The sequence below is a fragment of the Ischnura elegans genome, chromosome 2 (assembly GCF_921293095.1).
Source record: "Ischnura elegans chromosome 2, ioIscEleg1.1, whole genome shotgun sequence".
NCBI lineage: Eukaryota > Metazoa > Arthropoda > Insecta > Odonata > Coenagrionidae > Ischnura > Ischnura elegans.
Window position 1 is genome coordinate 67,119,310 of NC_060247.1, and position 14,304 is coordinate 67,133,613.

A 14,304-nucleotide genomic window follows, 5' to 3' on the forward strand; every position below is an offset into this window, starting at 1 on the left:
CGCCCCTCCCGGAGGCCCTCCCCCGCCGCCGCTCCACCGCCTCCCCTCTGCGCACCACCCCTCGTCGAAATGGACAGCTTCGCCATCATCCCCGGCAGCACTCCCTTCCGGGACATCCTGCCCGTCGCCCTCCACCGACTCGGATACCCGAGGAACACGGCCGCCGCCGCTAGAGGTGAGACCCTGTCTCTTGGGGCGAGGCACGTAGCACGTGTCTTAATGGAATCATGTCTCATCGAAAAAAATATGCATGGTTATCCCTGACTCCTAGAGACACTTACCGCGTTACTTGTAAATTTAGAGGACGACGTTAGTATCTCTAGAGAAACGCGGGATACATTTTATATTGCCGGCCTCGGTGGTGGCGGGGTGAAGTCCTTGCCTGCCCCACAAGAGGTCGCGGGTTCGAGTTCGGGGGTTCGCCTGGGTAGGTTTCCTCTTTCCAGGTCATGGATGTTCGTGTACGTTTAATTGGTAAGTTTCTAACCCCGACGTAAAATGCCAATGGTGTTGCTTTCGGTGGTAAAGGAATAAATAAAATGCTCGCCAAACCTATCTGCTATCTGCTATCACCAAACTCTGAAAGTGATATATAATGACAAGATGAACTCCCAAATAGTAGTATCAATTCTATGGCAAGGATTATAGATTTATCTATCGATAATCTTGTAATGGTATTGTAAGAGAGTCTTGTAAGGGTGGGTCTGGTGGTTTTAGCACCCCATAGAAATTGTTTCCCTTGTGGAGATTACCCACGATACATCTGCTAAGAAGAGTAAAAGCCCAGGGGCACCTATCCTCTGGCACACCATTTTTCGATACAGTCACATTTCATATGGTCAGTCAGTGACCAACGATGAATTTAACTTCCAGCGTTATTCGAACAGAATATGTTGCTGAAAAATGTAATGTATGTATTTACGGACTGGTATTAGCACTTGCCACATCACTTAGTGGCAGTGACTGAGTGGACGTATTTTGGCATCTCTAGTAAAATAGAAACAGTGGATGCATTTTATATTCACCAAACCTATTAAAGGTTTAAAACACATGCTATCACCAAACTCTGAAAGTGACATAGTACGACTGTATGAACTCCCAAATAGTTATATACTGTTTATAGTGAGAGAAATGGCTTTATCTGTTGATAGCCTTGTGGAAGGAATAGGCACATTGCCATTTTGAATATCGTCTCGATTTGAACGGAATGGTAATCCTTGCTATGATGTATATTTAAATGATGGTGTATTAGTGTTATCTGAGGGGTTGATTAAAAGGGGATTTAAATTATTTCTTGTTTCTAAGGACATTCTTACGTTTGCACCAGTCGCTTGGTCACGCCGCGGCGTTGGAAGAAGGAAAATCGTGACTGCTCAGCCAGTAAAGTCGATCGCTCCTCCGTTGAGTTCCGTTGTGTGGGTTGCGGATGTTTCAGGCGAAGAGTTAGGTGTGGTGCATAACCATATAGAGCCAAGGCCAGGGCATACTTCTAAATTGGGCTAGTAAGATCGTCCAATGATGGTCATTGGTAGATTTTAACTCAATATTTATATATATATATATAAATACTAATGCACTTAAATTTCTATTTCCAATTGTTCATAGATGGTCACGTAGGAATAGATTACAGATGGCCGAAGAACTTTTGTTATGGCTAATGGTGTGGAATGTGGTTATGAAAACCAATGGCGCTGTGACACATGCAGCAATTATTTTGGCACGCGGATCTTTTAGCTCGCTGGATAATTTTACTGCAAAGTAAGATCATAGGGGTGAATAAAAAAATAACATTTATTTGAGGGTTCTGGTGGGTGTGGTAGCTGAAGTATTGCCTTCCCTACTCGTGAGTCGGGGATCAAATCCAGTCTACGGCAAAGATGTTTTATAGATTATTCCCCACATTAATGCTTTGTGAAGGGCACTTGAAATACTGCACACCGTCCGTCGAATGGCACGCTAGGATGTGCTTCCCTTAGGCGTTTTATGTTAAGATCTGTCAGACGCCACGTTTCTCTTCACATTTGAGTTTACTTTGAAAAGGGATGCTTATGTATCACAGCATAAAACTAGCCTATTGTGTTAAAGCTTTGTCATCGAAGAAAACATTCACTAGGAACCCTTCTCTTTACCAATTTATATGAGAGAATCCTAAATGTCCTTAATGTAATGTTTTAGGTCTTTTCTGAAACTACTCTTAAAATTTCTCGTACAATAAACCTTTATTTTTTAATTTTTTTCAGTCTTTATTTCTGTCCAAAATTCAAAAGTTCTATCCCAGTAAACTTGAATCAAAAATGTTTTGTTTATGCATTTGAATATGTATCATATCTGATAACTAAATGCTGGGCAAAGTAGAACTTAGTGTACTTAGTAAATTAAAGCCTGAAAATTGTGATCTTTGTGGAATTATTTATTTATTTTTCATTTTTATTTTGTATTATAACCATTTTCCTCATGTGTTGTTTTCATGAATTTCTCTTTTACGTACGCCAGGCCAATTTTTTTTCTTTACGGTAATTGCGGAAGGGTGATTACTTAAATTGTAATAATTATACAGTAAGAATCAATCACAAACAATCGATTGAAAAAGCGTTGATGCAAATAAATACGGCTACTTTATCATTGTGCTTCATTAACAAATAAGGTCTAGAATAAAATAATTATAGACAAAATTCACTAACTCTTGACTTACTTTGTGGTATTCCATTGTAAGTTTTCCTGGATATCAGGCAATTACTTATACCACTTATTTTTTATCAGAGCGCGACCCGGGTTTCAATGAATTATCATCATCTTCAGGCGCAAATCATAATTTAAAAATAAAATCAATTCATTATTTTGCGCCTGAAGATGATGGTTATTCATTTAAACCCGGGTCGCGCTCTGATAAAAAATAAGTGGTATAAGTAATTGTCTGATATCCAGGAAAACCTCTAATTATAGACAAATTGCGTGATTGGAAAAACAATCCGTGATATAAAAAATGCCCTCAAAATAAGCTCGGTTTGTGTGCCAAATCCATCGTAAGTCAAACCTATCTTATAGCGGGGGTATTCTGTATCTATTTTTCTATTCAATTCTACCTTTACGTTTCGCGTGAAGGACCTCAGATGTTGGCGTCCCCCATAAATTCAAAACACCTTACTTAAAATTTCTCTTTCCTCCATGTATCTCCCCCTCAGGTTCCGTGGTCCTCCGCAACTGGCGGCCGCTCAGCCTGGAGCGCATCCCAGACAGTCCGACGGCGTCCGTGGCCGAAGTCCTCGGCGAAATCAGCTCCTTCGCCACCTTGCGCATCCAAGTGTTCCGGGCTCGCTCCGCGGGGGGTCGCTGTTTGACTCCCGCCGTCTCCTCGCCACCCCCATCGGCGCCCTCGTCCACCTCCCGACACTACCTCCACCACGGGGGCGGGAGCGGAGGCCGGGGACAGGCTCCGCCCGTGCCCCCGCCCCCGATGTCCGACCACGCGGTGGCGGGGGCGGCGGCGGCAGCTGCGGCGGCTGCGGCCGGGGCGGCGGGGGCCACGTCCGCGGGGCCCATCTCGGAAATGAGGGACAAGCTGCTGAGGATCCTGCTGTCGCACTCGCACGCCCTGCTCGCGTCCTCCGCCTGCTCCCTCGACGAGGTACGCGACCATACATGCGTTGAAGTCTCCCAAAAAAATTAATTTCCCCTTGGACTACTAACATGTCCCACTGATTGGAAGTATTCATCCAACGATTTTATCGATGCGTTTCTCTCTTTAATAGGAAAATCCTCCAAGATCGTTGGCACATTAATGACGGATGCCGGGTTTCGGTGTTTAGTGGGCCATTTCCGCTTTTATAGCGGTGAGGTGTTTACCCCGTCCCTTCCCTTCCAAACCTATCCCTATCCCAGAGACGTCGACGGGCTCCTGTCGCGGCGCCGCCTCTTTCCTTGTTCCTTCCCATCCAAACCCCTCCCCGGGAGCGTGGGCGTATAATTCTCGGACTTGGCTCCCGGCCCCGGTGTGTTGTATCCTTCAGAGGACCCACCGACGAGTCCTGATCTCTCTGATTGGAAGCGTGTAACACCTACGAAGATAACTGGGATTCCTCTTTCCCACATTCCGATATCAATATTGAATTTATGACTCGTCTTCAGATACAAATGTTGCATTTAAGATGATAGATTATCCGGGCGGATATTCTGAATAACGTCTTTCAAATTTCCGAGGCAATCAGGATTCAGCTGGCCCGTGAAGGGGGTTTATATATAACAGACCAGTTTCAGAGACAGTACTGTGAAGATTCCCTGAGGATGAAGAGAAAGTCGTTCTTCGAAATCTCGGGAGTCATGGGGCCAATTACGAGATGGAAAACCCGGGAATCCTTTCTGAAAATGTTGCACATATATCCCATCTTCAATGTTGTTTGAATATCACACCTTGAAATGGCAATATTGTATGTGTATCTCACCTACAAATATCAATGTTGTATAAATTCCGCACGTTGAAATGCCAATGGGATGCACTTTCCACTAATCCCCCTTGATCCTCCTGATGAAGCGCTGATAATATTGGGTAAATTACTCATTTGGAAGTGGAAACGCCTGCATATAATGAGAAAGGAAGTAGAATTGAATAAAATGGAAGTATAAAGGTTAAGCCTTGAATATAATAATTTTTTAATCGTGAATACGAACTAACGGGGTGGTATGCCTGACGGTATTAATTCGTCTTTTCTTGGATGTAACCTGGCTGAAAATGTGACGTGGATTTGAAGTTGATAACTTGAGAAAGACGTGTACAGATTCCAATAATCTTAAATCACTGGGAATCCACTTGAAAAGGCCATAAGCTGAGTAAAGCTTAACTTTCTCTTTAATCTCGTAAAAAGCAAGGAATGAAGAAAAAACGAAAATAATTCCGAAAGCCTCTCTCTATATCTTTTTATAAATAATGCGGGCCTTGGTTGGTGTAGTAGTTAATTTATTGTTCTATTTGATGAATCAAGTTCCACCAAGTTGATTTTTTTTACGAGGCTGTGCTGGAATATTAAGTCTTCTTAATGTACCTTTCATGATAACATAGTGTGTGGCTGATGGATTATGAATAAAGGAATTTATTCTAAGAATAAAAAAACTTATTCCAAAATTCTATTCTACATGTACTTCAAACGCATCTCTTCCGATATTGCCATCGTATCGTAATCTACCTTAATTGCTATCTCCGAGCTAACAGAGTGAGAGAATAATTTCTCACGCGTTTGACAAAAAAATTTATTCTAACATTGTTATCCAAATTTACGTCGTAAATTGTTTTTTTTTTTAGTAACCCACCGTACTGACTTTTAGCTGTGTATTTTCATTAGTCTCCGTTAAATAAGCCGCCTAAGATATTCACCAAACAAAAATATTTAAATGAGGCTTTATTGAATTCAAAATGGGTAATTTTTTACGAACTTGGGAATTGTATTTTAGTATAGAACCTCTTCTTAAATTTACTCACAACTCTGTAAAACTCTTGTCTTCTGGGGCGAAGAATTTTTCATCGTGATAGAAGTTGAGTTAAGAAATTCGCAAATTTGGAATTTATTGTGGCTCGTGTTATTGAGTTGAGTTCTAATGCTTCTCTGTGTATAAATACTTAATATATTAAATTTCGATAGAAAAAATAATTTTTTAACGTAGCAGAGAATTCCCCACGTAAAAGAGGGACTTACTAATATTTTCTTTGTCATCCGAAAGATTGCAATGAAGCTGTCTCCATTGATGGCCCCGAATTATTTTATCATCGCGCATCTTAAGTTGTGAAGGATGTGGAAGGGGGGAAGAGTTGGGAGGCCTGAGGGGCACTGGTTAGGGAAACAAAGGAGAGAGGGCAGCACGAGTCAGCCGAGGTGATCTCACCCTATTCTGTATCGGCCATTGTTTTTCGCCCAAGACTGTAGGAAGTTTTAGGGAAAAGGATATTAAAATGTCCTCATGAAAGAGAATGAGGGGCTGCGGCGATTTTAAGAACCATAATTCCTTTTTTTGTCTCGGTATTAGGTGGAGAAATAAAGGAAGGGAGTGATTACCCTTTTTGGGGGTAAGGAAAGGGATCTTCCCTCCTCAGGGTCCGGATTTTCAGCGTGGGGGTAAAATTAATGGATGGGGTTCATTGGTAGGGTAGGCGGGGTTGAGTTTGTGAGGTATCTCGCTAAAACGTAATGCCTATGAAACTGGGTAGCCCGCTAGGTATAGGGTTTTGAGTGAAGCGCTTAGGCAATATGTTTCACTAGGTGCCTCAGGCGGGTATCCATAGTCGACAATTTGAATAGTTCAAAAATCGTTCAAAAAGTTAGCTGACATAATTTTTCGCGAATCAAGGATGATACTTTTCCACTTCTGGGCTTCCGAGGAAAGTAGGTTTCGATGTAAAACTTGAAGCGAAGTAATCAAGTATCTTTCCTTCTTCAACTGCATAAATATAAATAAATAGAAAATAATAATGTCGAATTGAGTATTTATTACAGTATTATATATATTCACATTTGCTAGTGTTTTTCTTCAGTTATTGATAACTTTTATTACGCGGAATGAATTCCCAAGTGCATGATTTGCTTTTCGTATGGTTAGTTAATCATTAATTATTATAAACACTTTACTGCTTGCACATCGTGTTATTACAAATAAAGTTTTTGTATTTTTCTTAGTTGCAAATTGGAGAGGATATAAACAAGTAATTTTAGCTGGAGATGTTTGGAGAGGTTTTTTTCTGCGTACATAGGTATTCAGTTCGTCACTGCAAGTTTCTAAAATGACTTCTCATTTAAAGAGTTCATCCGTTCTTGTGTCAATTAGGTTACTCTAATGCCTTTTCAATCTTGCTACCGCTTCTGTCTTCCTCGTTATCCGCTCGCTGCATGACTACATGGAGAGATTTCATCAAATCTTTCCAAGTATCCCATCTCCTTCCACGTCACCCCTCATTGCTTCTTAGATGTGCGCTCTCTATACTTACAACGGAAGTGACAGGATCTTCATTTCATCAGGGCGAACTAGCCACCGTGTCTTGCCTTGTGAGAGTTGGATGAGTTTCTTAGTCTTGTGATGTTATTGGCGCGCTCTGAAGAAGAGAAATATCTTTATGTTCCGATTTCTTTTGAGAAAGAGTGCAGAGAAGAAGATGAAACATTAGGGGAGCTAATGGATACCTTGCTACTAATTAAGCTGATGAATTAGATGGGTTTGAGGAAGAGAAAAAGGTGGACAGTGAAAGGAGAAGGAAACGTCCCTTATGTTCTATCATTAATCAATGGATCAATCAATCAATCAATGGATGTATGTGCACGGTTGATTGTTAAAAGTTATCAAAACCCCGACGTAAAGGCCGAATAGTGCTGTTTTCGCAGGTGAGGAAGTAAACAAATAAATACGTCCATTTATCGAAATACAGTTTGGTATTGATGGTTTGAGGCGATGAAGGAAGGCAGAAGAATTTCCTGATTAGCGCAATTAATATTTCCCTCTCTCGGAGCTAATTATGAGGTTTTATGAAGACTCTCTTATGTCATTGTTATCCCTAATAATCGTATATGAATACTTTTGTTTCGTTTTTAAATGTGGAATATTCTGGGCACTTTATTGTTAGTTGGTCACTTTCTTGAAATTAATACGAATATTTTAACATTCTGTGTAATGTTTTTAGTGTTATCGTCTCAAAACATTGCATACCATTCGATCTTTAATTAAAAAAATTTTTAGATTGTAAGAGGCTTTTAGAGGACTACAATTTAGTCTTAATGCTTATTTTTTAATGCACTTAAAACTGATTCTTTCTCGTAATTCATGGCATTCGTGGATGATAGCTGGTTTTTTTTTCGCGTGATGTTTTGTGTGGACATGATTAAATTGGTAGACACGGCGATTGGTGTCATATTTACGTTTATCTGTAAGTGACACAATGGAAAGAATAACCAAATAATAAGGTGTACGTGATTAGAACAAAGAACAAAACAAGTAAGGACGAATAGAAATCGGAATGTGCAAGGGTGAAGAATAGAATCGTATGCGAAGTCCAGGAATAGGTGTAAGATTAATGGCACTATGAATAAAACTTATCACTACCGTACAACATTTATAGTTATTCTGAGTGAGTCATTAGATAAGTAGGAGTACACATACATGATATGGATGGATTTTTATTTGCGATCCAGCAGAGAAGGATTTAATTTGTGAGCTAAATAAAATACAAATGAAAGCGGGGTACGACGAAAGAACAGGGGGCATTACATTCTTTTAAAGGAACCTGGCCGGAAGCCGCTAAATATTCGGAGGCTACTTCCATTACTTGAGTATATAAGTAACAAATTTTCTTTAGAGTGTCTCGCAGAACATAATCTTCGAACCGCACTATGGTTCCTGTTGTATTTGTCCAGGAAACGATGAAACAAGGGAGATATATTTCCTAACGGATAGGCGTAAGAATTCGATCTCCTCCCCACCCCCCCGAACAATATAGGAATTCTCTCACAGCGCACATTTTAATTTCTTCTCATATATCATCATCAATGTGTTACATATTAAGCAAATTAGGCTGGGAGGCACTAGAGAATCAGAGGCTGCGCGCTAAGCTTAGATTGCTTGAACGATTGAGAATGGATATTTTTAGGAACGACTTGGAGATAATCATCTTAGAGCCATGCTATATTTCCAGGTCCGATAGAAGCGATAAATTAAGAGAGGCATTTTGCCGAAGGGATAGTTGTGCGAATTCGTTTTTCCCCCGAACCAAATGGACTTATATATATGTTAGGCGTAATTTTGTTTGAGCATTTGCTTTTTATATGTAGACGGCTGGTGTCCTAATACCCCCTGACTAACGCGTTTTTACGTGGCTTGCGGATTATTAATATATAACAGACACTTCGTTACTTCCACAATATATATTTTTTTAATGTCTATTTCTTGACCGGTTTTGGCTGTTACACCATTATTAAGTACAGAAAATATAAAAAATATGGCTTGGAAAGGTTTATATATACTATGGTTCTTAACACTTATAATTGTTTTATTATTGTATTCATCATCACTGGTCAACAATCCTAGGATTGGTTTGACGCAGCTCTCCAGTCAGTTCTCCTATCAGCTAATCTTTTCACACCTACGTATTTCTTCTCTTTCGCATCCCTCTTTACTTGTTCCATATATTTTGTTCGGGGTCTTCCTTTTCCATTCTTGCCTTCCACTTGTCCTTCGACGATTATCTTAATCAGGCCATCATGTCTCAAGATGTGGCCTATAAGGTTGTTCCGTCTTCTTATTAAGGTTTTCATGAGGCTTCTCTTCTCTCCTACCCTTCTTAGGACTTCCTCGTTACCAACTCGGTCGATCCATTTTTGGTGTATCACACACACAATAATTGTTTAACAGCCGAAACCGGTCAAAAAATAAATTAAAAAAATATATTGTGGAAGTAACAAAGTGTCTGTTATGGAGCTCCTCCAACACGTACAAGCTTCAAGTGTCGATTTGCTTGCTTAGATGTAGATGAATATGCAGTTAATCGGCTGGTGTCCTGATACCACCCCCGCTCACCTATTGAGGCTGCTCGCGGAAGGGTATGCACATTTGCATGTTATTTATTGAGGGAAATATCCGTGAAAGTAATGATGGAGAGACTTTGGCAGGTATATTGTCCCGAGAGGGTCGACCGATGGACAGGGTTGGAAGTGTGTTGACGGGGATGAGGGATTACTCAGTTATGACGCAAGATTATGGAGATAGGGTGTCGGCTTTGAAAGACACTGCCCGTGGGATTTTCGGGAAGGAGATTCAGGGTTGATGGTGGATTAAATGTATATCCTCAGAGCTCGTGTTGGGGCAGGATTTTGCATGAAACTTAGATTAGGGGGTAATGATGCCCGTGAAACTCCACTCACCCGAGAACTTCGATTTTAGGAGCGGAAATAGGATTTTTCGTCCAGGAAAAAGAAAATTTATAAACTTAAATATGTATTTATAAAGGTTATTAGCTTGCTATCGATGGCATCTAGGATATTGAGTGATATCGCGAATTTCCTAGAGTTAAAGAAATGAAAAAATGAGATGTCAGGACCCAAATTATTTCAAAGAATTTCTCTAAATCAATTAGGACATGTCCAAGTTATCGCGATACGCTTATGAATATTTCGATGTTATACTTCGTGATGATCTAGCAGAATACGGACTCTAAAATTTCTGAAGGAATGATCGTCAATAGTGGACAGTAAGACCCACTTAGGAAATTTTTTTATAATATATTGCGAATAATGTACAATAAAGATAAAATGCCGAAATATGTATATTAGAAAATAGAATAACGGATACCTTCATTAAAATTGTGGCTGAGAATGATTACGCCATTTACAAAATGCTGTATGTACCATCGGAAGAAACGCTAAAATTGATATTCCTTATTTTAAAAAAAATTTTTTTCATGATCAGGTACTATTTATATTGGTTAAAGTTCCAGTTTTTATACGTTTTTCTTGACTAATTTCATTAATTAAAATTAGTAAAGTAAGGATTCGGTTTCCATCCGTTTGTGCTGAACTGTAATTATTGACTTATTTTAGGTGCTTATTTCCTTGTTTCAACGTGATTAAATAGGTGAAAACGGGGATTGACGTCATATTGTGATTTACTTTGAAGGTACGCAAATGAAAGAATAATCATAGATTAAAATGTACGTGATAGGAATGTTACTTCTTATGTTTGTTATTGTCAAATTTCATTTAACCGGAAAATCCGTTGTTTAATCAATTTTTCAGTTGGCCTATGACTGACTTATGGCTTTTTATTTTGACCTCTGTTTCAACCAAGCAAAATATTCTCGTAGTCTATTCTGAGTCATTAATTATGTCTTACTATAGATAAGGTGCCACAGCTAATCAACGGGAATCATTAATCTATAGGGTGATTTATTTTTTCTAATGCTTTATAATATCAGATCATGGAAGTTCATTAAGGAAAGATAAGTATCAAATACTATCGCAAGATACAAGTTGATTATCTCCTGAACTACGTCATAAGTTTGAGTGCACTCAATTGGTTTGTGTCAAATGGCGACGGGTCCTTCCGAGTACATTGCGGCAGTCTTTTGGCCGTCTGCGAAATATTACGAGCGGACGGTAGGATGCGTGTAGAAGTCTTTGGCTTTGAATGAATGGGATGAGAAGACGTTGGGAAGTGAATCATTTTGTCCTTACTTATGGCATTTAATTCCGACTTGGGATTCAACTTAAATATGTTCTCATAGCCTATTACGAGTCACTAATGCGCTTATGATTAAAGATAAGGTTACTCAGCTAATCAACGTGAAACATTAAACTATAGTATGTTAAGACATAGGACTTGTTTTTCCGTCTGCATTATAATTCCAGATCATCGAAGTCCTTTGATATAGAAAGATAGAGTATAAATAGAAAGATAAGTATCAATTACTATTCCTGGAAACAAGATAATTATGTCTTGAACTACGTCATTGGTTCAACTGCACTCAAAAGATTTGCCTCAAATGGCGATGGGGCCTTTCGAGTACATTGCGTCTTTCTTTCCCCAATTTTATTTTCCTATATTTACCTAATCAATGTGAAATATAAAGCTATAGGATGTTAAGATATAGTACTTGTTTTTCCGGATGCATTATAATTTCAGATCATCGAGGTCCATAATCGAAAGATAAGCATCAAACAGTATCGCAAGATACAAGTTGATTATCTCCTGAACTGCGTCAAAGGTTCGTGTGCACTCAACAGATTTGTGTCAAATGACGAGTTCATTGCGGCTGTCTTTCGGCCATCAGCGAAAAGCTTACGAGGGGGTCGGGGAAGGGTGAGTGTGGAAGTCTTCTTTGGCTTTGAATGAATGGGATGCGAAGACGTTGGGAGAGAGGGGCTCTCGCGAGGAGTGAGAGATGAATAGGTGTCTTGATGCGGGGGATAGGGTGGGTGGGGTGTGGGCGGGAATGATGGATAATAGGGCGCTCGAGGGGGCGGAGCTCTTTTGGAGGCAAGCCGTATGCATGTATATGCGGCGGCGGTAGGTCACGGAATATAAAGGGACCTGCCGAGACTTCTGGAAAGGCGCAGAAGACGAAGATATTAACGGAAAGGTAACCTCGCTTTAATAAGATTATGAGGCATTATTTCCCGGAATTAATGAGATCAAAGCCTCCTATTCTCCTCTTCACACTATGTCTCCTCCTTCGTCTTTCCTCGTCTCTATCTGTTACTTCCTCCCCTTCCTTCTGCTGCTGTTACCACTTTTCACGTCCCTCCCTTCCCGTCTATATAATCGCTTTCCATTCCTTCGTCGCTTCTCAAACTCCTCCATAACTTGCATCCCGCGCACTTTCTCACCTCAACGGATATTCTGTGCCCAAGCTGTCACACCTGCCCCCAGCTTCTCCAAGATACCTTTTAGGCGGCGATGAAGACCCTCTTTGTGGTGCTGTGAGGGTCCTTTGGTATCTGAAGCCTGGCTTTTACAATGCTATGTATCCATCCTTAGGAAATAATCACGGATTATAACCTGTGGATATATTAATGTTGAGTATTTTGGGAAAATTATATTTTTTCTTATCCTAATGAAAATTATTTCATGTCGGTGAAAAGTTAATGTGAATAGTTAATTGAAATGCAACATTGTTAGTTTTTGAAGCGTCGAACAGTCATTGATACGGTAATAGTGGCGTAAAGTGTGAATCCAATGGTATTTGCTAGGGAATGTCAGTCAATTGGCCAATTTCTGCTTTCTTCTTGTGGAATTTCATTATTTGAAACGAATAGATTTGAATAAACATAGACATAAGTCTAGGATGAGGTTAGAGTGATAGCTACTGGTGTTGATTCTTTTCCCCACAGAGTGCTGTCCCTGAAGCTACGAGACGTTATATTTCGACGTGGATATCTGATATGACGGCTTAATCTCCCCATTGTGTTATTTGATGTTCTTGATCATAAAATCGTTAATTTGGACTTAATATTTCGTACCTTGGTATTCCTTTAGTTGAAAAAAACTGCGAAAAATTACAATTTTTTATGCTATAACTATTAAACCCTAATTTCAGTCTGAGTAAGAGATTAAATTGATGTGAAAAATTTCAAGTGATTTAAAAATTTACCTTTATTTTTCTCGATGTTCTAGGCCTTCAAGGAAAGATGAATCAAATACTGTGCTAACGAGAGGTGATTCATATTTTAAGGTAGGGCATAAGAGCTGCGAAAATGGGAATCCGGGCTCAAATACGAGTAAAATCATGGCACGAAACAGCTCCTGTGGTTTTCTTTGAGTCTCATTTGTATTAAAAAAAAAACATGGAGTAAGCCGAATTTAAGCAACCTCCGGGGTTGAAGGGTGAAGAAGGAATCTCCAAATTCTTCACAACTATCATTAATGAGTTTCGCTCCGAGAACAAAAGAAGGGATTAGTCGCGTTGCGGGGAAACGAAAACAACAAAAAAAAATATCCCGGATATTCCTCGGAGCGCATACATCGACGGGAGGAGATGTGAAAGAAGGAAAGAGTGGAGGAGAATAGGAAGGAGGCTTGTGATGGCGGGGAGGAGGTGAGGGGGAAAAAATACTTCTTATAAGACCTTTACGGAGAGGAGAGAGAGGAGCTTGCACACAAAGGCTTAGCGAAGACTGTCGGGGAAGACTCCACACTGTGGGAGTTCTCCACACAGCCAGTGTCGTGTCGTCATGGCATCCAGCGTAAAGAAGCGCTAACTTATACACTCCTCTTGCGAGCTTACGATTTTAATGGGCTTAAAAGGCGTTTTCTGGTGGGGGGTGGTGTGTATTCCCGAGGAAGTAGTAAAGGCGCGGAGGAGGAGTTGGGTCGGGAGTTTTGCAGAGATGGGAGGATAGGGTGTGTGGGGTAAAAGGTAGGGTGGTGTGAGGGTCACAAGGAAGAGGGATTAATATGCAAAGGGTACCCGTTGAACCATGGTGGCGTAAAGGGTGTGCGTTGGGTAGAGGGGGTGGGGAATCTTGGTAGGGAGTGAGATGAAAGGCTTGGGGAAGGTGGGGGGGGGGTGAGTAGGGGAAGATGTCCTGAAGGTAAGGGTGGGGAGAGGTGTCTTCTTCTTCGTGGAGAGGACGATGATGATGGTGATGAAGGGATAGAGGAAGATGAATAGAACGGTTTATGCGTGGGATAGTCGCCGAGAGTGGAGAAAAAATCTCTTACTTAGACGACTCGGGAGGCAATAAATCCCTTCCCTACCCCATCGCGTGTATCCAATACGCGTAATGATGACAGTGGCTCGTTTTTTTCGTCATCCCGCTGACGTGTTTCTGAAGAGCGTCCGAT

The 14,304-nt window shown here is 40.5% G+C and overlaps 1 protein-coding gene across 1 annotated transcript in view; it reads left to right on the forward strand.

The window, feature by feature from the left end:
* Positions 1-14,304, forward strand: part of LOC124153901 (histone-lysine N-methyltransferase SETD1A) — a 236,868-nt gene that overhangs the window by 213,840 nt on the left and 8,724 nt on the right. Inside the window, exons 4-5 of the mRNA XM_046527299.1 lie at positions 50-175; positions 3,183-3,625. Coding sequence (XP_046383255.1) covers positions 50-175; positions 3,183-3,625 — 569 coding nt within the window. The remainder of the gene's footprint in view (positions 1-49; positions 176-3,182; positions 3,626-14,304) is intronic.